A 26,323-nucleotide genomic window follows, 5' to 3' on the forward strand; every position below is an offset into this window, starting at 1 on the left:
CAAATAATTCAACAACAACGTGGTAATGATGGTAGAGACTTCACAACCCAAATCGGCCGCAGAGAGAGTGATTTGCACTCTAAAAGCCCTGTTTGGAAATACTTTTGATCAGTAGAAAGCGCAATGTGAAACCTCGAAGTAAACTAGCAACCTGAGGGCTAACTTAATTCATTTGATCTCGCTGAGCATGCTCTCAGATCTCACTTTAGCACCAACCATGGCCCATAGAGAGGGAGAGAGATTTACAGTCTTTTAAATGATTTTTTAAGGTATAGGACATTATTTTATTTGTTTATATTGTTATGTTGATCTTTTAAAAGTACAGCCCAACAGATACTTGATTTTTGGGGACAGATATCAATGACAATATAGGGGAGTAAAAAAATCCAATATTGATATATTGGCCATATATACACATATTCTTACAATGATCCTTAAAATGTGGTTATCAAACACTATGGTACAATACCGATATATCTGTGATAGGCCAATACTGGATGACAGCGCATCAGCAGCACATCTGCCGACTAATATATGGGTTGGGCTATATTTAAAGACATGTTTATGTTGAAATCTATATACCTAGACCAGCAGGTATACATCTCTGGTTGTATTGGTTTCCCCTCTTATGGACTATACAAAAAATATATATTCAAATGGTTTGAACCTAAGGAAGAATAATTGAACATCATGTTTGACAGCCCTACAGTCAACATGAAGGGTTAAGGCCACAAAATAAAGTAAGGATTGCTGGGAACAGGAGCCCTGACTGGAAAGAAAACACTGACTGTTAATAAAAAATATAATAAAGATCATTGATGAAACTATCTGTGCATCTCAAATGCATTCTAGAGATCTCCAAATAACTATAAGTTTCATGATTTACACTTTAAAGTTGGGTGGAATTGTATCGAAGCAGTTTGATGCGCTTACTTACTTTGCAACTGCCATATGCTTAATGCATGATTTTACCAAAGTACTAGGTAATACTGGATGAGGCATGCATAATTTCACAGTGCTTTAAAACTGTGCAACACATTCTTTTAACTACAGTGTTCAGACAAAATTCAGATATTGGTAATACAGACATCAGAGGGCTAAGAAACTCTGCTGTGGCTCTGCTGGGAGAATCATCCATTATATTATTGCTCAGCGCTCACGCTCAGTTTTGCCCTATTCACATTAAGTTAGCATTTTTAATTGAGTTTCTGGGGTCTTGAAAAACACCACAATAACAGAACACAACTTCACTTTGCCTCATGCTTCCTCGACCTCATCTCAGCAGGTCCTGTTTGTTACACAGGACAATTGTGGCCCTAGACGTATTTAACACAGCTCTTTAAGACACCTTTCAACACACTCACCAACAGTCTCTATAAATTTTTTGGCTCTACCATTGCCACTCCTGCCACTGTCTTAAATTGTGTCCTTAAATAAACCTGGTGATAATGCAGGGATGTTTTTGCAGGCCATGGAGAAATGCAGGGTGCTTCTGGAGTAATGCTCACCATCAGTCTGTGACTTGCTGAGGAAGATAGTGCTGGCCCGGGGATGATCTGAGGGATTGTACTCCATGGGCAGATCTGAAAAAGATGGAAAAAAGAAGAACATTAGTCTTACAGGTAGAAATTAGAGATCTGTTGACTGATTTGCTTTTTGAAAACCTAGACAACCAGGACACACTTCTTGTACAAATCCAATGTTACTCAGTAGCGGAGCAAGATTTCTTCTGATCAAGTGATATTCAGCAGAATATACAGCAACTATCAGTAATTTAGGAACAGAAACAAATGAACACCAGGCTGTGATGTTTTACCAGGACAACTAAAACACAATGTCGACTGAAACCTTTCATTTTGAGGTTAGTGTGTAGGATTGGCTTTAGGGGTTGACCACCTCTTCTGAAATGGACAATCTGTCTCACAACAGTTTGCTGCTGCAGTACTGTGTAAACGGTGCTTCGTAAATTGATGTGCTGAGCAAACACAGCAGAAAGGTATAGATTTGTTTTAGTTCATTGTCTGTAGACACATACAGCCCAGGATCAACTACCACATAGGACAGTAGTTGGCAATAGAAACTGCTGACTGCGAGAATCACAAGAAGAAGATCTTTGAGTATTCGATGAGATGATGAACTGAAAGCAGGTTTGTACAACATCTGCCACCAGGTGCTCTCTGTCACAAGGTGTTGAATTAGGGTTCCAACTAACGATTATTTTAATTATAGATTAACTTGCCAATTATTTTCAGAGGTAATCAATTAAAGGTGTCAAAAGTAAGTGAAAAATGTTCATCGCAATTTTCCAGAGTCCAAAGTGACGTCTTCAAATCTTCTTTTGTCCAACCAACAGTCCAAAACCCAAAGACCCTTCATTCATAAATAACAAAGAAAAGCAGCAGATCCTCACATTTAAGAAGCTGGAATCAGCAAATGTTTGACATTTTCACTTGAAAATATCTGAAACAATTGATTAATTATCAAAGTAGATCAGATTAGATGAAAAATCTTTACAATTCTATGTTGAATGCAAGTTCAAACTAATGGCCAAATAACTGAATTAAACACAAAAACGTGTATGTAAAGACTGAAATCCTGTATGTGTCTGCTTTAAATACTAATTATCACTAACAATCAGATTAAACATGCCTTGACTCCATAGATGAATTATTTTTACATGTTTTCATTCTTGTAAAAGCCATTTATCATCTTTATTTTAGTATCATCAGATTGCTCAGATGTCAGATACATGATTGACCAGTTATCCCCATTATCGCTTTTATTTGAGTTTGCTTTACTTTCTGACATGTCATTTTTAAAATGTTAAGCTTTTGATGGTTAAGGTCAGTGTGACTGCATTTTGCTAACGTTTATCAAAGTGAAATATTGTGTTTTAGTGTGCAAAATGTTTTCTCTTTTCATAACTGATCAATCTATTGGATATTTTTTAAATAATGGATCATTTAGCCTACGCAAAATTAAAAAAAAAAAGTTGCCACAGCCAAGAAAAGATGCTTTTTAATTTAAAAGATTACCGTTCAACTTTAGATTTTTGCTGTAAACAATCAACCATCCCTTGTTAGATACGCATGTGTCAAACAAGAAGCATCTACAGACACTGTTGCCTGGCAGATGGCTGCTATGTAAAAACACTGAATATATCAGTATCAACTTTGTGTCCTAGTTCTTTGCCCTGATTAAATCCCACAGGCAGAAACATTAGTTTTTATTGTTAAATTATAAGCAAGAAATTTACAAAGACGAGTCTTGATTTGGCTGATTCTTGCACTGTATTGTAAGCCAACCGCCTTTGTATTCATAGCTGCTGTTTGAACAGTGGGTTGGTTTTATGGCTCCAAGGTTGCTTGGGTTTTATGGTATCCTGGTGAATTGATTTAATATCCTGAACAACCTTAGATGAAGCATTTGTTGACGCAAGGTTACAATCATTATCATATTCCGGTCTAGGTTAATCATTATCGAAAACTGTCATACTTCTCCTAAAATCTCAGTAAAGACAAGAAAACTAAACTAAAACCTAACACACATAAAAAACAGTGTGGGGTGGTGACCCCATTAGCAGCTTCCTGGTTTCTTGGGATGATGTCAGTGAAACAGGAAGGGTCAGAAGGGGCCAACACCCAGATAGACTAATAGAGAGAAAGAGAAACAGATGCCAAGAGACAGAGAGACAGAAGAGGAGTGATGGGCTGATAATGACAGAGAGAAAGGTGAAAGGAAAAAGAGAGAAGAAAATGAAGTAATGAGAGTGGCAGTTTTGAAAAATGATTGACAGGAAGAGGAAGAAGAAGAGGTCAGATTTCAGCCAGCTTCAATGTAAAACCTTGTGGAAATGATTCATGTAAAACCATTACAACATTATGTAATGACAGATACCGAGCCACAGGTCACACATGGGAGCCACTGCTATTGTGTGCAGACTCTTTTGAACTACTGTCTTTCTGTGTTTGAGAGCCACTTGAAGAGCCTCAAAGGACACAAACACACACAGCCATGATGTAGGAGTGAGCGGTGACACACGGTGCTGCTTAAAAGATGGGTGTGTGGGAAGAAGCAAAGAGCAGTGAAGGAGAACTGAAGGTGGATTAATGATGCTGCACACTGCTCATCTGTTAGTGGTGTATGCAGTGCACACAGTGCAGCAGCACATACATCTACAACACAACTCAATTCAGTCACAAATAATTACTGAGAGATGACATTGTGTTTTTTGTGAATGAGAATTGCAAAGAAACCTGAGAGAATTATGTGAAAAATCAACCAAGACCCTGTTTATGGATAAATTGAATGGGGGGAATGTCTTACATACCTAACATACAGTACCTTTAAAAAAAATTATAGAAATATATAATGAAGTCTTGCTCACTGATTTGAAGTATTGCCCACAAGAACCATATAAAACCAGAGACATTAAAATAAATCGACTAAAGAATGAATCTCTGGTTGACTGTTTTTTTTTGTCTCATGGTATATAGTCTGTATATATCTTCATATCTTCCCACTGCACCCTCCATTTATTATTGCATGATTGTGCAGTCTCACACGACTGTCGCTGACAAGACAAAGCAGAGGTGATGGATTTCCTTCGCTTTGAACAGGCCTTGTATGGTGGAAACAAAGAAGTGTATTCATTTATCTGGAGAACAATGAGAAGAAGAGCAATGGGTTATGGCTGCTTTAGTCTCCATCTTGGTTTTGTACGCCATCTATCTATAGATGTGCTCTTGAGTTTTCTGTTGGGTTTCTGTAGAAGCGTAAATTGTTCAACTTAATACACTCCTGCCTAAAATCCACACACTGACCTACTCCCTCCACTCTTTGTTCAGCTTACCTCCCTAACAATGTGTAACCACCACCCCCTACTTCATTTCCTTTCTGCTTCCTGAAAAAGAGGAAGTTGGGTGCTTACATCTATCCCCAGGTTGGAGAGAGGGAGAAAACTGGGGAGGGTGGAACCACACTAAAGGTCACTAACACCAGCCACCCAAAGGGAAACACCCTGGATCTTTGGACAGTCAGCTTTCTGTGTTAAAATGTGACATCACCAGGGAGAGTTTGCAGTATGGATGAAAGCCTTTATCATGCTTGATGTGATTTTCTATTGTGATATAGTAAATGATCTGTAAAATCTTCATGGATAAAATCACTGGAGGTGAATGTTTTACACACACATTCAGACAATATATACATATATATACATACACACACACACACACGCACACACATTAATATACGGTATCAGAAACGTTTAGGATGATGTAAGAACACTTCAACAAACTATAGAACAACAGTCTAGTTGTTTTTAACATTTAGATGCTTGGTAAATGTTTTGCTAAACTTTTGTCAAAACCATTTCATCTCATTTTGCATAAGAATAAGATCCCAGCACACTCTGCTCCAGGAGATTATCAGTATTGAAAATGAATTCAAACACTTGGCCAGATGCCCTGGCCAACAAATGTTGTTCTCCAGATATAAGACAACATGTCAGTTTGTACAAACCCCAACAAATGCCACATCATCAGGATTTTAATCATTCTTTCAGTGAAAATTATGTTCGAAAAATGGTGATTCCCACTAATCTTGAATGGTAATATCCATCGCAATATCCATAAGAAATAATCACAGAATGAATTTTTATATCATATCACGTAGCCCTATTGCTCCATGACATGATATAAGAATAAAAAAAAGCAAAACACCTGAAAGATGCACCTCAACCAGCTGCAACCACCTGCATGACAAAATGAACAGGGAATATCTGTATTACTGTGGTTAGCAGGTAGCTGGCACTGTGCCCACCTGTCCTCTGAGCCTGTCATGAGGGCAGCTTCAGGTTGTAACATCAGCCCAGACAGGAAGGCCCTTTACTGGTTTTTGGCTGCCCTGCTGAGGTGCTAGCCTGAGGGGATCCAGATGGTGCAGCACGGCACCGCCCTGGCTGTCAGCAGCATGCTATCAAACAGTACGCCCACATGGTTGAGATAAGAAGCACACAGCACATCTTGTAAATGGAGTGCTGGAGAAAAGAGCACACGATGTAGCTGCTGTTTGAAAATAGATAGGTTAAAAGGAACAACAATGCTGCATGGTTGTAGTTAAGTGTGATGCTGGATACTATTTTTGTAACTTCAATGCAGACTGTTTTGTTGCTGTTTGAAATGAAGCAGTCTGGTTCGACCACTGTTGTGTGCTGATTTGGGATCTTAACATCATTTAACTTAAATGGTCTCTGATTCAACTCTGCATGGGGATCAATTTTACAGAAAAAGGTGTCAGTGTAGTCAGGACTGCAACTGACGATTATTTACACCGTAGATTATTCTGTTGATTATTTTCTTGATTAACAGATTAGTTGTCTGTCAGATCAGATAATGTCCTCAAATGTCTTGTTCTGTCCACAATCCAAACATTTTCAGTCTACTGTCATAGAAGAGTAAAGAATCCATAAAATATTCACATTAAAGAAGCTCAGAGATATTTTATTATCATTCAATCAAACAATGATCAAAGGCGATTAGTTTAATCGTTCATTAATGCTCTAATGGGAATTGATAAGACTGTATTGATACTAATGCCGTCCGTCATCTAAAATGAATGAAAAGAAATAATTTTTGTTCAGCATTTTCTGTAGGTTTTTGCTAAGCCAAAGCAAAAACCTACTAAGTCTATGTTATTATAACATAGGATTTCGCCATGGTAATGGATGTGCTGCTCAGTTAGGAAACAGTGGCATAGACTGTCAAATTAATGGAACGACGGATTTTCAGCCCATGTTGCATAGACAGATGTTTCAGCATATTACTAGTGATTCCACCATTACTTGAAATTATCTTTTGATAGACAATACAACGAGCTCACTTGTCATCTTTGTGAAATAAATTCATATTTTGGACCGTTTCTACCACTATGCTATGACTCCATCTGGTTATAAGTTTCCAGCAGTGTAGACACATAATTTTGAAGTCAATGTTTTTGCAATGCACAACTGTCGGACAAAACATACCGGCATCAATAAAAGGAAATGATAAGCTCAAAGGCATATAATTCCGATGCTTCTATTCCTGTGCCAGTGTGGTTTATGAAGCAAATTGGGCTAAGCACCTCACCTCATCCATCTGCTTTCTGGTGTAAAACAGCCTCTAGAGTGTAGTTTGGAGCAGCACAGCAAAGCACTTTTCATCTGCCACTTATCACAGTGCAAACTTAAGACTGCTGCATCACATGCTACTGTGAGTTGGCCCTGATAGCAATGCCCCATAAGTATGTGTGTGTGTTGTAATGTGAGAAAGTAAGCCCCACAGCTGTTAACGTGTTCTCTGGGCATTGTTAGTGAACAAGGGATAGGCTGTGAATGTGCGACAGAAGGCAGACCTTGACAGTTAAGTGGCTCTCACCTTGGACGACAAAACACTTTACAGAGCACAGGGGTGGTTTGGACTCAGGTTATTATGAGCTATGCTGTGGCATTAACCCCCTGTGAAAGTATGTTATCAGTGTTATGGCATTTACTACTGTATCACGTAATGATACAGCTACTGAGTTTTCATTTGAACAGTGTGTGCGATAAGAAGGAGCGTGTTAAAGCGCCACTGGTGAGATTTTATGTAGAGAAACACTTTAATAGCAATATCCCATCTGTGCACACATGGAAGAAATTATAAATTAAACTTACCACAGTGCACTAAAAATGTGTTGCTTAATTTGCTGTTGCTTAATTTCTGGACTTTGTTTTGGAACAATTAAAGTTGCTATAAATCAAAAGAGAGGCTTGTTAAAGGTCATTGGAGAGACTAAGGGAATTAACTAATGCTTAATGACTTACCCTGCTTTTAGCTTTTTTAATACACACAGACAAGAACACACACACAGCAATGTAACAAACCCCCAGCAGCATCATCACAGCTCCTCCTAACAGCTTAACCACCTCTGAGCAAAGATCATTGATCGCTGAAATCTGCAGAACTCAGTGCAGTAATGCGGATTCATCAGAGGAAAAGAGCTGAGCTTTTATCAAAGAAAAGCCGAGAGGGACAAGGAGATGGAGGGGAATGAATTGGAAATTTCACCCGAACTAGCAGAAAACATATCACCATTCTGATGGCTTCAGCAGAACTCACACAAGTATGCTTCATGTCTGTGTGTTCACAAGCCTCACAGAAACACAGAAGTCATAACATTTTGTTTCCATCACTTCAATATGCCTTAAGCTGAGGCATATGTGTAGAAGTTAATAATCACTGATTCAGTCTGAGTGTAGGAAGTGTTTCGGTGCCACTTGAGTGAAAAGCTTGTTTAAAAGTAAATGGTGAGAAGAAACAGGCTTTTTATTTCACTATATTTTCAGATTTCTGTGACAACGTGAAGAATCACTGAAGAGTCACTGCCACAGTCAAAAGGCAGTGACAATCACTTGTAAGCAGAACAAAGAAACCACTGGCTGGAAAAGAAAAGAGAGGAAGAGCCAGTCGAGGTTTGACTGAGCTCAAAAGTGCCCTTCCACTTTCACATTTGGTCAGTTCATGAGCAAGGACAGTGGGCCTTTACTGATTTCTGAATTTTTAATTGTGCCTAGAATAACCTTTGGCCATCTTCTCTTTAAAAAAAAAAACCCTCTAATTTAGAAGAATTGTCAAAAATGTATGCCTTCACCCTCAGTACATACTGTACAACCTAAGTTGGGTTGCAGTGGTATCCCAGTATAGTGTGGTATGAAAATTGACAGGTATCATACCACATACATTTGAGTTCTACTGTATTCTTGGTATTGAAAGCATGTAGATTTTATATCACATTTGATGTCCATCAGGACATAAAAATATGTCACATGAAAATATAATAAAGTATGTATAAAAGAAAATATGAAAAACCCTTCTGGTTTCGTTCACCTGAAGAATCGTCACCTTAACGTGGTGGTGTGGTTTGTGTGCCCCTGTGATCCTGGGAGCTATGTTGTTGGGAGCAAAGGCTCCAGGTAGGGTCTCCCAAGACAAATTGGTCTCAGGGGAGGGACCACACTCACAAGCTGAGCGCTGCGGTGTTGCAGTTCTCCCCGAAGAATTGTTGTTGTCTCTGCTAGTCACAGATTGGCCATAATGAACACCATCAAAATCCAAGAGGCTTTGTAGGCAACTGGACTTGTTTCCGTTTTTTGAAGACATTTCACCTCTCATCCAAGAGGCTTCTTCAGTTCTTCATAATTTCTGAAGAACTGAAGAAGCCTTTTGGATGAGAGGTGAAACATCTCCAAGAAACTGAAACAAGTCTAGTTGCCTACGATATAGCACTTAGAACTAAACCAAATTATGTACTGTGAATCCCTCCTGGGCAAGCACACTTACAAGGAAAAGTTTAGTAATTAATATCCAATGTTGTGTAAGAAAAACAAAGATAGTATAACTTATAAGACATCCATACCCTCTCCCACCGTTCCTTATGTACATGCACACAAAAAAATCAGTGGGATGTCAGTTTCATGGATACATTACCAAACACACATCACACCTCCTGTCTGCCTGCACAGCTACATCTTGTTCTGAAAGGGGAAGACATCCTGCACTCACAGGAGGAAGACCTTGTGAGGAACTATAACAAAGTACAGCCTACAGCTCTGTGTTGGGACAATGACATTAAAGCATCCAACCAGCCCAAAAATTCACACAATCCATCACACTGATTTCTTTCCATGACATTTCATTGGCAGTCTACCTGGCTATGTATACTAATGTGTCGGATGTGGAGCACTGCTGTTGATTACTGTTACACTTGACAGACTGCTGTAATTAGGTGAAGCTGAAATGGAACAGCCCAGGGCAGGGAGGAGGAGTGAAGGCAAGGGAAACTTTTCCAAAAGACAGAAAAAAGCACCATAAATGCTGCAGACACAATACATACAACCTAGTACAGCAGTCACATAAAAGCTAGAAAGCATTGTTGATATGTCAAGGGGACAAGGAGGCCGTAGTGATTGATGTTGCAAGACGGACAGATGGATATTAAGAAAGACATTGCAAAGGCACGGAGAGAGCAGCTGCACTCCAATTGTTATCGACATTTCATTTAACGAGGCCAGTAGCTCATATTTTTTTCCAGGCACTTAAGTCTAACAGTCTGGTTGAATGTAATGGCACTGCAATATCAGCTGTTATACTTCCATCTGTTTCGTGAGCTAAGTATAAAACTGAGGAATCCTCAATGACGTTAAGCCTTAAAGTTGCCTACCTTAAACTTGGATTCTGCTATTTTATCCTTTCATGTATGCCTTCGCATTTGTACATTCATATTTCTAGAGAAAAAAGTAATGCATGCTCTCTTCAGCAAAGATGCATAATCCTGAAGGTGCAAATCCCATGTGGCCCTGAACAAATCTGACTATTTTACCATGTTGTAGTCAACTGATGAGAACTGTAATCAGTGGCTGCAACAAATGATTATTTTTAGGGTTGACCAGAATGCTTCAAAGCCTCTACTGTAGCCATTATAAAAACATCCGAATCATTATTCGAAACTGATTGGTTGGTAGCAGTCAACACAGAAGCAGAGTTGTGAGTCGAAGGGAGGGCTGCAGATATTCATTAATCTATTTCTATAATGACAAGCATGCCCAGTTTCCCAGTTACACCACTGTAAATGCCCCGAGGTCATAGTTTACAGGATTTCACTCTGTAGATGAAAGGCAACCGGTTTTAAATATGTTGCTCTCAGATTTGTGTACGCAGTACACACATCTGTCCTGTCTATGTTTTCATTGAAAGTCATCTAGATTTAGTTCAGAAACATACACATACACAAATGCTGTCCTGCAAGCTAGTTAGGTACAAGCAAGTTATTCATGGATAACTCTCACAAAAATGGTATCCAGGACAGCCCTAATTACTTTAATTATCATTGAATCTAGATATTTATTTTTTCAATACATTTTTTGTGTATACAATACTAAAAGAAGTGAAAAAAAGAAAGAAAAGGTGAAGGTAAGAGTGAGACAGAAGTAAGTAGGGCATGTGAGGAGTTGAAGAGTCCATGGGCAGGGAGATGGCTCATTTATTCTGCACCCAGCTGAGAGCCATAAACCCACCCTCCCACTTTCTCTTCCCTCCCAACCCTGCATCCTCTGCTCATTGTAACTAGGCAACGCTGGCTTGAAAGGCAGGCCCATCAAAGGTAAAGACATGCTTGCTGTCTTTTTCGTCCTTTCTATTGCTCTATCCCTCTCTGCCTCTGCCACCTGCTTGTACACTACACTGTACTAATTGCTGCTGAGTCTTGTTGTGCTTGATGATGCTTCGGTACTGTACAACACAGAGCACTTGTACAAAATCCTTTGCACTGCTTTCACCACACACACACACATTCAAACATTGCTGTACTAGCAGAGACAGTACTCATCCTTCCCATGAAAGGTGAATGACATTGGTGAGTAACAAGACTGAATACGGTTTGCAGAAGGGCTATAACTACATTGCTTTTTTCAAATTTTGCACAAACCAACAGAAAACCAGGAATTAAATAATTTAAATCAAAAAAAGCAATTACTGTTTCAAACTGATGTGGTGTTTATGATTATCGGAGTATATAAATCTGTTATCATATATTGGTGGGCTTTTGAGAAATACAAGGAGGACTAATCAGAATCACACAACACATTAGAGAGGATTGATGGCACACTTTACCATTGAGACAGGACAGTTTAACTTACAAACTTCCAGGTTGATGACGAAAAGAACTCTGCTGTATTGCTGTAGAATCATGCACTGTATTGTTTGGTGAAACAGCATAAAGGAAAATAACCCAGGTGAGTAGATGAGCAAAATTCAAGCAGGTCGTGCTTTTCAATATGTTGAGAAATGTCTTAAAACATTTATTGTGTTTTTAAGTTCAGACACATGCAACCAGATACACATGCACACTATCACAAACATAAACTCACAGACACAGATTCAGAGGTGCAACTGTGGTAAAGCACTGCCGTGGCAGCAGTCAGTCCACACTGAGTGACAGCAATTATGGTACAAGGGGCAGCTGGGTGGACAGGCACCAGGGTCTTCCACCTGCTCACATGGGGGAAGGAAATGGCCAACTAGTGTTGAAGCAACAGCACTAGAGTGATTAAAATATAAAGAAATAAGGTAGGTACACAGGAATGAGAGGTCATTAAAACAAAACATTTGAACTAACTTGCAGGAAGGAACAATGGTACTTTAACATTAGAGGAGGTCTTAAATTAATGTGGCTGCTCTAAAATAATCAAATTTTCCTGAAGATTAATAGAATAGATTCAAGCTCCATTCCTGGGCTCAGAGGAAATGTGACAGTAACAAAGATGTATGTTTAATATAACAGCCATGGGATGTTCAAAAAGGCAATATAAGCGCTTTAGGTTCCCTTCCTGCCATTGACCATCTGTCCTTGCAGAACATGATCCATGCACCACTATGAGGGATCAATATCGGTAATGTACATCTAGGAGATAAGTCTGGGTTTAAATGCAAGGATTTGAATGTGAGGTAACTGTGCACAAATTGAGGGTCTAAGGACAGAGGATGTCATTCACTGTACAGATTGTAAAGCCCAATGAGGCAATGTGATTGTGATTTTCGGCTATATAAATAAAATTGATTTGATTTGATTCTTGGTGTAATTGAAAGAACCCAACATGATAGACATTACAGCATAATTTTCCATTTAAAGAGGTCATATTATGCTAGTTTTCAGGTTCATACTTTTATTTGGAGGTCCTAGTATAATAGGTTTACATAGTTTAATTTTCAAAAAACACATTATTTTTCTCATATGGTGCATTGCTGCAGCATCCCTTTTCACACTGTGTCTTGAACGCTCCATTTTAGCTACGGAGTGAAACATATCACCTCTGTTAATTCTTTGGTTAAAGTTGCAAATGCACATTACCTAATGGGTAGGGTATAGTCAATCAGAGGTCCAAAATAAAAACTTGCTACAGCTGGTAACCATGGCTGCGGTACAGCCATACATTTCAGTTCAATTTCAGAGTGGTAAGTTATTATTTTGTAACTATCTTTTATTTCAAATATAATGTTTTAACTTCTAATTTCTCTACATCACAGTAGCAACTGTATGTCTGCTGACTGACTGGAGTGTATATATTTTATAACATATATATATGAATATAGCTATTTATACGCCAGTTACATAGTGACACACATAAGTTACGGAGGTAAAGGCTCAACTCCAAACCAGGCATTTGAGGCAGTGCAGAAACAGTGTTTTCTGTGGGAGAGAACAACTCCCTTTGGCGTGGACTTTGGGCTTGCAGCCTTTTTACATGCACAAAAATGCTACATAACACAATAGAGGAAAGGCAACATCTTAACATCTTATCTTTCACATCACAATACAAATTATATTCATAATGCTAACCTCTCATGAAAGGGTTTTGCTGATATGAAAAATTGAAATGCAGGGTGTCAGATCCATGAAAAAGAGACGGCAAAGTGATTCTAAATTACGGAATTAAAATTTACTCATCACTCGCCCTGATTAATGGGGCTCAGCAGGCAGACAGGCTGCTCCACCATAAACATCTCTAAATGCACAGCAGGGTGCAGATTTTAGCGATTATTTTTCTAACATCTCTGCTCTGACAGTAAGTAAGGTAAAATGTTCTTAATACTGGAACAGGATAAACTAATCATCCCTTTAACTGTCAATATACGATCCGATTGCCAACTGGCACAAGTGTAAAGCCAATCACACTACATGTTACTATTTAATTACTGTCATCCAGTCATCCAATAAGTGTAGCTATTCTGACTGTAAAAAGTGTGTTCTTTTTTTCAACCTGAAGATACACAAGTAATTGTGATGTGTTTGCTGGACGAAAGAAAGCTGTTCAACTGTGATGCATTAGCCTGCCACCAACCTATGCTCTTCTCACAGTTACTTGTTTAATCCGAACCACTCTCTCTCTCTCGCTCTGTGTGAGCTTCATCCGGTGTCAAGCTGTGGAAGGAGCTGAGGATGACAGGAAGGCCATCTGTGCCAAGCTCTGTCATACTGTTGACATTTCCATACAACACATGCGTGCACACAAATGTTGCCACGCACGCACGCACGCGCACACACACATTCCCCCATACACACACACACACACACACACACACACACACACACACACACACACACACACACACACACACATTCCCCCATACAGGCATTAGCACCCATGCATAAATCAACACAAACACAAGCAAATACACCAGAATAACAACGGCAATTATCAGGGATGTACTGTAGATATTTCAGTAGATAACACAGACCGGGAACATTTGCATAATTGGTGCTAGGATAGGCTCCTACCAAAACAGGGATTGATTAGCAGGTTCAGAATACTCAAACATCTATGGTCCAGCAATGCTGTTTGTGTCAACCTTACAAACACCAACTACATTAAGAAGACATAAAAAAAAGACAATATACACTCAAGGATCAAGGGTGACATTAGGCCTTGGGGATAAAACGATAGCAATGTGTGTCGGCAATAGGCACATCATCGATAGGTTAAAGAAAATAGTTCGATGAAATGTTCGATAGTTTCACATGTATGCATTACATGCAAACTAATGGAAAGCCTCGAAGAATATGCCCTAGCTCATAAACAGCCTGTCATATCCCTTGATAATGGAGCGAGCTATGATTGACACGCGAACAGACAAATCCCATGCGAGCTTTCTCCCTGCCTCATTTAAACAGCCTATCAAATCCCTAGGCGCTCCAAGTGACAGGCAAACAGCAATCATTTAACAGGTGTGTAGTTCGGTTGCATCATTGCCATGTGACTGAAAACAACAGAGGAGTGTGGAGTGAGGCGTTATTATGGATCCCACTGTTGTGCAAACCAGCTCTACTCTGCCTGCAAAACTGTTAGGTTACACAGTGGCTGTGGTTGTGTCTGCTTTTCTTGCGCTCTGATACAGCAGACTACAAGCTGCAGCTCCACCAGCCAACAGAACAACTTTTTCACCCTCTGTCCAGGTCCTCTGGAGCCGTTCTTCACTGCAGGAGTGTCTCCGGGCACGTTAGGTGGAGCAAACAGGCTCTGGCTGCCGCTGCTCTGCCACCGGCCTGGTTGCTATACCTATGAGCCTAGAGATACTGCAGCTGCGAAAGCCAAAGTGGTCGGTGGCAACTACGAGTCACAATCAGCCACACCAGCTCTACTGCGGGAAAACACAAGCACAACCCATTAACATTATTATCTGTGGGTTTTTCATTGTTCTGTTAACATAATAATAACCTGTGTGCCTTGATAAAGTGGATAAATTCAAAATAAAGAGGTTAAATTCAAACTTTTTTTTGCCTGGTCTTTAAAAATTATAAAATAGGACAGGTGACTAAAAATGATCAATAATTATTGATATCTACCGATATGAAACCTCACTATTGTGATAGACTTTTCAGCCCTATCGTCTAGGCCTGGGCCACATTATACTTTTTTTATTTAAACTATGAAATGAAATGAAATGAAAAACAGTATTTTTCACTCTTCCCATGTAATAAAGATGAACAGATGGCACATTAGCAGCTCCATAATCACATTAAAAACCATTATCTCTGGCCAAGCTTTTTGTTATTGACTGCATAGCTTGTCAGGAGTTGCTGGCAGACCAGGTCAATTTTCCAAGTGCCAATCAGCAACATGTAATTACCTCCACACCTGCCCACCAGACCACCACCAGCAACTCAAGTGGTCCCATCTGATGGCTGCAAGCTCAGTTAGTCAGCTAAATTAGTCCTGACTCCCCTGGAATCAGCACAAACAACATGGCTTCACACACTTCTTTCCCCACTACATCAGAAATTCTCTATGAGTTTTTCTATACGAGAGCGTCATGTGATTATACAGTGATTACGCTTAGGACAGTCGCCTGAAAGCCCACATGTGAATTCAAAGCACATGATAGTACCAATATGATCATAGTCGCCTAATATGGATTAAAGATGTCATATAGATGAAACATCTGCTAATACTGATAGTTGGGCTTTTATGCCTGTTTCTTAATTTGAGTTTTACCTGTGTAATGATACAACATTCCAGTAAATACATTTCAGTTACTATGTCTAGTTCTCACTTGGGAACAATATTAGGATTTAATGTGAGATGAAAATTAAATTGGTTATAGAGTGTGGCCCTGCAGATGGTATATATAATATTGTTAATCAATTTACCCTATGACTTTTATTGGTTAATACATTTATTTATTGCATTAGTGACATGTAAATATTGCTGTTACAGTGAGAACCAGAACAAGACAATGCTGCATGCACATTGGTGCATTTATTTCCGTACAGACAGACATCTGTTATAGAGACAATGGTAAAACAAATTAAGTTGTTTGACTGTGAGGTGAATAGTCCAACTAACCCGTCAACGTCACAAATAAATGTGCAAATTGATTCAACTGACAAAGAACAAGACAAGCCTGGATGACAAACAAAAAGGAAATTAATTTCAAGTCTTTGGAGGTGAAGTATCTCAGCACATGGCATCTACTTTTAAAAGTTAGTTGTATGCCCTGTAATGCAGTCAGTTGGCTTTAGATCTCTGACTCTTTCACTTGGTCAGAATCAAGTGTTAAGTAATAAATGTAAATCTCTACTTTAAATCCTATTGTGAAGGGCTCAGTGAGGTCAAACATGGTCACAAAGACTATCCCTGTAAGCTTGATCTGTCTGTAGAATTTGGATGTCTCTGTCCTCTCTGCTCAAAACAAGACAAGCAGTCTCCCTCATTTTGCAGAACAAATCTGCCAGTAATGCAAGTGGCCTGCTGACAGCTGTGCCCAAATGATCTCTTGAGCTCCCAAACACCACATCTAATTGCCATTGAGTCCAGTTCCCAAGCGTGCAAGTAGTTGAGAGCACCACTTCAGCGAGCAAACAGATTGCATTATGTAAGCTGATTTCTGATTACACAATTCAAGAGCACTGATGGGAATCTACTTACACTCAAACATGGGCATTTACTCATTTTTGTTCTTTCTGCTTACAAGAAGCACACACTCTTGACGAGTTGGATTTGGGGAATACACTCTGAACAGTGAGGATCAAAAAGGCTATTGCCATCCCACGCTTCACTACACAGCTGAGCTTGACACTTTCACAGTGCAAAACCAAAACAAACAGGTCAAGCAATTTTATCGCACAAATCCTTTTTTTTTGCTCTCTCTCAAGCAAAATCAACCTGCTCTGACCAACAGAGGGGGGAATCTGAATATACAGAGCAGACAAGAGGGGAAACCCCTTTAAGGCTCCCTTTAGTCTCACGGGAGCATCAGGGTTGACTTGCAACACACTTCTTAAATAACTCTGTCCGGACCCCGAGTACTTATAGAGGTCCTCTCCCCATATGCCCCTTAATAATGTTGACAATCCGCATCCAGTTACTCTAAGAGCTAAGGATGACATTGATGTATCTATCTTAATCTCAAGTTGCAACTTTTTTAGCTATTTATGTAAAGAAAACATATTTTTCATGTTAATTAAAACGCAAATTTCACAAAGGGTTTTTATTATTGATTTTCCTATTTCTAGTATCAGTTAGGGTTGGGTACCAAAGTCAGGTACTTTTAAGGGTACTACTCGAATTATGTTGGTACGACAGGGTACCGATTCATGTTACATCAATCTGTGCCAAAATTTGGTAACTGGGTAAGAGAGTAACTCAGCATATAGAGAGTGTAAGAGTATGTCAACCTTGCAATTTGTTTAGGTTACTATGAGTCATCACAATGGTAGTTGAAAACAGTGGAAAGTGTTACACTTCCAAAACTTGACACAGATGACATTTTCACAGTAACAGTAAAACTTGGGCTTGGGTACTTTAGTAAAATAGAGTAACTTTAGAGATGTTAAGGACATAGTCTTTAATTTGAGTTGAAAAGCAGCTAGCAGTAGCTGTCTGTTTGACATCAAGACACAAGATCTGGAAATGTGATTTAGTGGATTACATCATTGGAATCTGTTTCATTTACAAACCATTAATGTTCGTGCATTTTCCCAGGGTAAGGAGGTTCCTAACATGTGCCATTTCATTTCATGAAAGGATGAATAGTTACGTGGCAGGATTATTTGGAAGAGAGAACGCCACATTGGTAAGTACGGTATTAAGTAACGTAACGTTAACACAACAGTTTATTTTCCTGCCTGCCATCAGTGCCCTGTTCCTATCATGGACAAGGTAATGGTGTCATGTTATATATTCGAGACTGGATAAACTGAAAACGGGTCAGATGTGAGAGGTCTGGCAATGCGAGACTAGACAGCTGTTCCAATGTTTAACGTTACCTGTGACCACAAAGATTTAACGTTAGCCCATATTTTCTAAACCTTTGGCCAGAGTAATGCATGGAAGGTAGTTCATGGAGTGGAGAATTACTTGATGAAAAATTGTCTCTGATGTAACGTTAGTCTCTTAGTCTACATTGAAAAACGTGACATTAAAATTTAATGTGTTAACATTAGATATGCAGCAGCCATACATGCACAACAGACTTTATTTAATAAATAAAGTCTGTTGTGCATGTATGGCTGCTGCATATCTAATGTTAACATACAGCAGTTACCTGTCTGTGTCAATTTGTTTACTTTAGATTAAGAAGGAGATGGAGATTAAGAGGAATTTAGATATTTTCAGCAGAAGTGGCCCTCAAATGATAATCACTGACTCAGCGTATACTCCATGCAAAATGGTGACATACTCCCCCACAAGGTCAGTGGAGGCTGCGCAGCCATCGGCAAATACGGAAGCCAAGTTCAGACGATAACAATAGTTTGTAAAAGGTCCTATCGGTGCCGATTAATCGGCCAAACTGATTAATCAGTCGACCTCTAGTTCCAGGTACTAGTACTGGTATTGGTTCAAATGTGAGCTGTGCCAACATTACACTGTTTAAGCACAATGTAAAAGTCCAGTGACTAAAATGTGGAGTATCAAGCTTTTCACACAATGAGTAGCATTATTGTGCTTCAGAAAGACTATAAACTTTTGAACTTAGCTGTGAATAATGAAGTCAAGTGATCAACAACAGTGACTGCACCCGAGTTTACCTCCTCTATGCTACTAACCAGAAGCATCGACTTGAACTGAACTGACAGGATTTCATCCCACAGATTGTGTATCAGAACTGTTGTAGGTGTTACAACTCAATCTCAACGGAAATAAATAAAAGTCTGTCACACAGGGAAACTTTCTCTTATTGTGTTCCCGATCAGCGATCCAGAGGCTGTCCCCCCCTCTTTATCAGAACTGACAGACGACCATAATGAGAATTTCTCATGAGACGGCAGCACTACGAGTGAACATGGGAGCGGGTAATTTGTGGGCAGTAGATGAATCTTCCCTGGTGTAAGCCAAGTCGAGCCAAACAACACACCAGAATGAGATTGTCACAGGCAATTGCATTTTCATTAACAGTCTGTGAATCAGTTAATTTGTTTTTTAAATGGAAACCATTTCCTCTGAAATGATTTGTTATTTCTTTTGGGAATTGCTAGCTTTTGTGAGCAAAAATAAAAAGGAGTCAAGTAGATGAATAGTTTTTATGAGACAATGATTGTGAGTCACTTAAGCACACAAATCAGACTCTAACAACCACATCTGCTACTTCCTATGATTGCAGCCACAATACTTAGTGCATGTAGGTGACACCTAACAGAATGCTTCCAGTTTGTCTCATGTTTTAGTCGCTGTGCTGTCAGTTTAGAGACAGGACCAATTACATCACACATCGAATCAAACAGACAATTACAACAACTTTGATAGTGTTTGTGTTCCAGCATGATCGATGTAAACACAAACTAGTATTTATCAAAGGCACTTTACCCAGCTGCCAGAAGTCAACATGTGCGTGAACTTTCAACCTACTATCCCAGGATAAACAAAGTTTCATACACCTGCATTGACAAGATAACCCAATGCAAATTGCAATAGGAGAGGAAATCCCAGCAGAAAGTCTGTGGAAGCAATACACGGTGCCTTCAGAAGAGCGTCCCAGCCCTAGCAAAGCACTTAATTTGGGGTACACATGCACCAATATTAATGACAGTTTTATGTGATCCTGAATTACAAATACTTGATTTTGATTGATTTGAGCCATAACAGTAGCCTGGACTTAAATCAGCCCACTCCACCAAGTTGACTGATTTTAATTTGTCTGGCAGGCCGACATGGAGCAGCGGTTCTCATCTAAAACAGTACATGGTCCAATGAGTGCTGTGGGGGACTAATGCTTGGGTGGGTGTGCAGCGCTGCCGCATGGCGTTCTCATGTGTGTGTCAGGCGTGGTTGCTGCGTCGCGTCATCTAGAGATTCGGAGTCTCACCTATTTCTACCACGACACACGCGCGGTTCTCGGCAAAAAGCTACCTGAAAACGACCTGTTGACGGTCATATGGACAGAACATAGTTTTAATGTCTGTATGTGTAGAATATGTCACAGACATGAAGAGAACATAAACACAACAGGTGAGGGACATTTTCTTTCCTGTGCACTCTCTTTCTTTCACTTTCACTTTCTGTCCCTCGCTCCCTCTCCTTCCCCCTCCAGCTTTCTCGCTCTTTCAATGGGGGAAAAGGAAAATCACATCATCATATTTATCGATAATTATCTCCATGCAAACAGATGGGGCAAGCAGGACAGAGTTTGATTACATTTCCAAAAATGCCTTAGACCCGCTGACTGAGAGTATGCACAAAGTTGCTGTTGTCAGGATGGTTGGAAAGGGCAATAGTGACAGTAGCCCCATTCACACTCCCTTTTCAAGGAGGAATCTTGCACCAATATACTGTATATATGTCATCCTGTCTGTCCTACTAACTCACATTTCTGCCCGAAAGACAGCATCTGTCCATGGCAGCGAGAGCCAGGCGGCTCCTACAGTTGAATGGCGGTGATTATGTGATGCGGTTTCAAGCAAAAAACTTTAATTCACCATGTCTTTGTCACCTTCCACTATTGTGTTGTTGTAGTTACTGTCTCAAGCAACTTTACATTAAAAAAAAAATCACTGCGACGGTCAGCGCTGTATGAAAACACACACCCGACTGGCTTCATGCAGGCGCTACTTGGTTCAGTGTGAACAAACACAGGCAGCATAAAGTTAAGCCTTCGTTGCGGCAATATCACTATCTCTGTGTGAAACGGGCTGGTGACAGCACTGGTGAGTTTAACGAACTCAGACAAAGTGAGAGTCACACCCAAGCAAACACTCCACTCAAAACCCAAACAGTTATTGCAGCCTCTTTTATGATTGATTTGCCCCTGAGTGACAGTTGACTATCTGTATAAAACCGTGGGTATTCAACAAATCTGGCAGATTTCAACTGTGAGAGTCTGACACCAAAATGTGATATTGGCTGCCCTGGTTTTAGACAGCTCATCAGACTGTACTCTGGGGCATTTTGAATCTTTTTGAAGAGCTGCCTCTCTTACATGAGTTCACTAAAAAAGCTTAGTTCTTAATTGGCTCTTGAATACAGACAGTATTTCACACAACATGAAATACTCTGTTGAGAGAAACATGTAGACTTTGTTGTGCATTCACATACTTCAAGGAGCAGCTATTAGTACATTAAAGCTGAAAAGTCAATAAGTCAACTGAAAGAATATTAATGTCTCAAAATTGTTATTTTGATAATTGATTGCTTGTTCAAGATTGCTTGTTCAAGACAAGCAGAAATATCACCCAATGCCCTACCCTGTCTTTCAAATCTTTTGAATTTCATACTGTTGGTGGGTCAAAACAAGTAATGTGAAGGATTCAGAAAATTGCATTGGCATTTTTCACTGGACATTTCCTGACATTTTATATGCCAAGCATTTCATCAGTCGGCTGAAAAAAAATATCAGCACATTAATCAATAAAGAAAATAATCATTAGTTGCCCTAGTTGACATTGCTAGGAAACCTGGTCAATTAAATGGTAAAAGAGCCAAAATAATTGAAAAGGAGGAAATTAGTTCACAAATCACCAATACAGATATGGACAAGAATCCATTTGTTCTTAAATGATCAAATCTTTTTACATGATTTATGTATTCGTCCTTTATCTCGACAAAAGTGTGTTGCTAGTAATGGCTCTCACTGTAGTTTTAAATAATTGTGGATTGCAATTATGTTTGTCTTTGAAACTGATGTTTAACATTAAATTCACTCACTGTGAGTCATATGGGAAAAGTGGAAATTGTTAGCTAAATGTAGGTTTTAAATGTGTGTACATTTACAAAGAAACCCCAGGCATAATAAAGAGCATTTTTCACCTCAGCAACAATTAAAACAAACTCATATCACACACTGTACATCTAGGTCAACTCGTCTGGAATTCATAGTTAGGAGATTCCCCAGGCTCATCAACCAGGCATGAATAATCCATGTCCAGATTTCAATTAGCCTGCAAGCAAGACTCATCAATATGTGTGCGTGCTTGTGCGTGCTTGTGTGAGTGTGTGTGTGTGCGTGCGCGCGCCAGAAATAACTAACTTTAATACTGATGAGACACAGACAAATGCTGCGCCTGGAGCCATTGCTCATTTACAGATGTCTATGTTAAATAAAACCCAAACAGGGTGAGAGATCCATCTGTCTCATTTTCCATCTCATTCTCCTCTCTCTCTCTTATTTCTGAGAGACTGTAAGTGGCCTGGGTTTACCTTTACTTAGAGCTGCTGTGCAGTAATACAACATAACAATGTTCTCTGATCAAATTAGACTAAAAATAGCTCAGCTGTTGGTTTGGAGGCGCTGGAAATCACGAAGAAGGTTCCTACCTCTTTTGAGAACGGCAATGAAGGTGAACCCAGTTATACTGAGCAACATGAGCTACATGTAGATGACAATCTTTAAGCTCAATCTCTGATCATTTTGTCCTCCATATTTCCCTCCTGTTCTTCTTCCAGGGGAAATACTCCTCTTCTGTGTGCTACAACCTCAATTTTAGTCATTTGATTTTTCTCAAAAAGAGCTGAGAAAGGGGATGTTACCAATACACCTCACTTGTTTCAAACATGTGATTAAAAAAAGGAAAAATATAGCAAACAGCTCCAGTGAAAATGTGATTATGATTAAGAATTTAGATATTATTTCTCCTATTTCTTATTTTCATTCAAGATCAGTTCAAGTACAGTGCTACTCACTGTTTATGGTATTTTTATTGTTTACCGTTCAGATAAAAGTGTAAAGAGATATTCTAAGCTCTACCTTATCTAGACTTTAAAAGAAACACTTCCTTATGTAACTACCAATGCATTTTTCATATCAAATGCATTTAGACTGGAAAGCATCATGACCATAGAATCTGTTCAGTGACTACAAGAGCCACCAGTCTAACACTAGCCAGAACGCAGGTTGATTTTATGAGTTCCTCCCATTGGGAATCACTTACTTTAACCTGTGAATTGATAGCAACCATCAAAATTAACTACCCCTCAACACCTGAATATCTGTGTCAGGCGACAAGACTTTATTGTGATCAAAGACATGTAATGGGCCTGATCTTGAGAGAACTGTCCATTGGTAATGACATGATACTTTGTCCTAAAAGGCAGATATACGTGGTGTAAAGTATGAATTATATAGCATGACAGTCTGAACACAAACAGACATAAATAAGCTGTCAGGAGAAGCATGAATCCTCAGTATCTTTATCTCTGACTGACTGGTGTAGAGGTTATGATGAGAACACACAGGGTTGCTTTAGAAAGCGAGCAATTGCTCAGACAAATCAGATTATTCTGCTGATTTGTAAAAGGGGCTGCTTGAAAGACCATCATTTACTTGGAAGAAGGCTGTTCAGTGATACTGTGTGTGTTTTGTTTGTGCAAACACACAAAGTGCGTGCCTGTGTCATCACCGCCGTCAGCAGCTCTCATGGCTAATTTTTTTGTAATCACATGCTCACTGTAGCCGGGGTCACACACATAAACACACAGCAGAAGCAAAGGCAGGCATGCACTATAAGTAAACAAATCATACTATTTGTAAAACCTGTATCACATGGTCTCCTTGTGCATTTCCGTATCTAACGTTCACAAAGTCCTTCAGATTTTACCAGGTCTTTAGTATAGCCACGATCAGGCATGATGACCAACAGTATATGTGACTTTTTAATGTGTTTATATGCTTGGATAAAGCAGCGCTCCACCACAGGATAGGTACAGGAGTCCTCTGGCTGTGGAATGCCATTAGAGGTCCAGTGCCACGGTCAAAGGGTTATTAACTAAAGACTTGTGTAAACAGCTCAGGACAAACACTAAAAACCAGCTTGAAACCAGTTCTTGCCCCTTCCTTTCATCATCCTGTTTATTTGAAGAGGCACAATTCCAAGCTTTGTGTTTGGAGTTGTTGGTCATTTTGACCTCTTGTCCACTGACCTCCTGCGCTGGCAATACATTTACATGCAGTGACTATAAGGTTACACAGCTTGTCAATATTTTCAGTAAACATTATATATTCAACAGATAACACTGCTCCAGGTTTGGCAATCTGTAAAATCTGTGACGAGAGCTGCCTTTCCCTGGCAATATTCTGACATTTGAAAAAACAAATAATTAATCAAGAAAATAATTGGCTGTTGTTGTGTCTCACAGTGGTCTAAATATTGGCCCCTACGTTCCAATTCTGAGATTTTCTGGCATGGAATGGGACAAAAATGATACATAAATATTATTGGCACTGTTCTAATTTTGGGTAATAATTGAAAGAATTATGAAACTCAACCAACTTGAGTTTCCTTTCCAAGGTGTCTGGATTCCCTCATACAAACTCGGAGGAGAAGTGTGGCATCTTTAAATGAAAAAATACTGCTTAGGTGGTTCAGACATCTGATTAGGATGCCCCCTGAATACCCTCCATGAGGAGGTATTCCAGGCACGTCCAACTAAGAGGACAACACTGGGTAGACCTAAAACATGCTAAGAGGGATTATATATCCTATCCAGCCTGGGAATGCCTGTGACTGGGAGGATGTCTGGGCTACACTGCATAGCCCACTATGACCCGACCTAGACAAGCAGAAATGGATGGATGAACCAGAATGTATCTCTCAGTCCAAACCGATTAAATGGTCTTCAAAACCATGCTGATAAAACCGTGTTTGACCCATTGCGTGCCTGCTCCATCAATTACAAAGTTGCTGAAAGGGCTTTGTAGCAAGGTCAAGGTCAGTTAGAGCAAGGCCCTAAAACTGCAATGGTGAGGGGTTCAGTCCCATGGGGCCTTGCTTTCAACAAAAAGAAACAAAGTTGCGCACAGTTCAGAGCCTGAGGCTTCCCTGATTACTCCCTACGAGGGAACCCATTCCTCCCAGGGAGGAGTACAGTGAGGTGTACAGTACATAATTTAGAGTGAGCAATATTGCTTTAGGAAGACACCTGCCATACCAGAGAAACTGAGATACATAATTCCAAGTAGCATTTTGACCTGTTTTTGGCTGACATCAAACCACCCTGTGAAGGGCTGTTTGTGTTATTTGCATGCGCTAAGCTCTGCAGTGTGAGACAAACATTTTGAGGACTGAGACAATGTGATGCCTAGCTGGATGCTGTGCTACAGCAACCTGCACTGACAACAAGCATTAGGGCTAGTACCTGCCAATGATTTAATATTTTAATAACTTCCCATCTTCTTAAGTATCTTTGGTAATTTCCTTACTGCGATTGCATGCTGCGATAATTTCCTTCCCTGCTTTCCCTCCCCCTCCCCCTCCCTCTCCCCTTCCCATTTCCTTTCTAATCACTGGGGTGCCTATTTTTTGCTTCAACAATGTACAATTAGACACACTTCAGACCTCATCATTAGAGTCTGATGAAATCGATTAAGTTACGTTTCAAGGAATTCCATCTCAGAACTGTTATGTAGTAAAACTTTGAAGTAAATAACAAATCAAAGCAATCGAAAACAATCCTATCTTTTTTCTTTCTCTAACAACTGTTTCTAATTGAACTATTCCTCACTCTCCTGGGGAAACAACACTTGGTGTAAAATGGTCAGCAGCGTGCAACAGCGTGTGACTGCACTGGTGTTAATGAGCAATGAGGCTGGTCATTTCCTCTTCAGCACTCTGTAGGAAATGAATTAACATCTCGCTATTAACGCTGTCCATCATTATCACATCACCTCCGACTGAAATACAAATTCACACTCGCCTTCAACACGCCGCCCTGACCTTATGCACCCTATTACACACAGACACATGGTGAAAATGGCACAAGGTCAGAGTCCTACTTCAAGTCATTCAAACCGCCTCTTGGACTTGGTGGAAAAACGATGAC

General features: G+C 39.7%; 1 protein-coding gene across 4 annotated transcripts in view; it reads right to left on the reverse strand.

Moving 5' to 3' along the window:
* The window catches only part of ccny (cyclin Y), a 44,303-nt gene that overhangs the window by 16,281 nt on the left and 1,699 nt on the right, over positions 1-26,323 (reverse strand). For all 4 annotated transcript variants that reach the window (XM_084340499.1, XM_084340497.1, XM_084340498.1 and 1 more), the window contains exon 2: positions 1,509-1,583. In XM_084340499.1, the coding sequence (XP_084196625.1) occupies positions 1,509-1,583 (75 nt within the window). The remainder of the gene's footprint in view (positions 1-1,508; positions 1,584-26,323) is intronic.

Source organism: Pagrus pagrus (assembly GCF_965226575.1).
Source record: "Pagrus pagrus genome assembly, chromosome: 20".
NCBI classification, from domain to species: Eukaryota; Metazoa; Chordata; class Actinopteri; order Spariformes; family Sparidae; genus Pagrus; species Pagrus pagrus.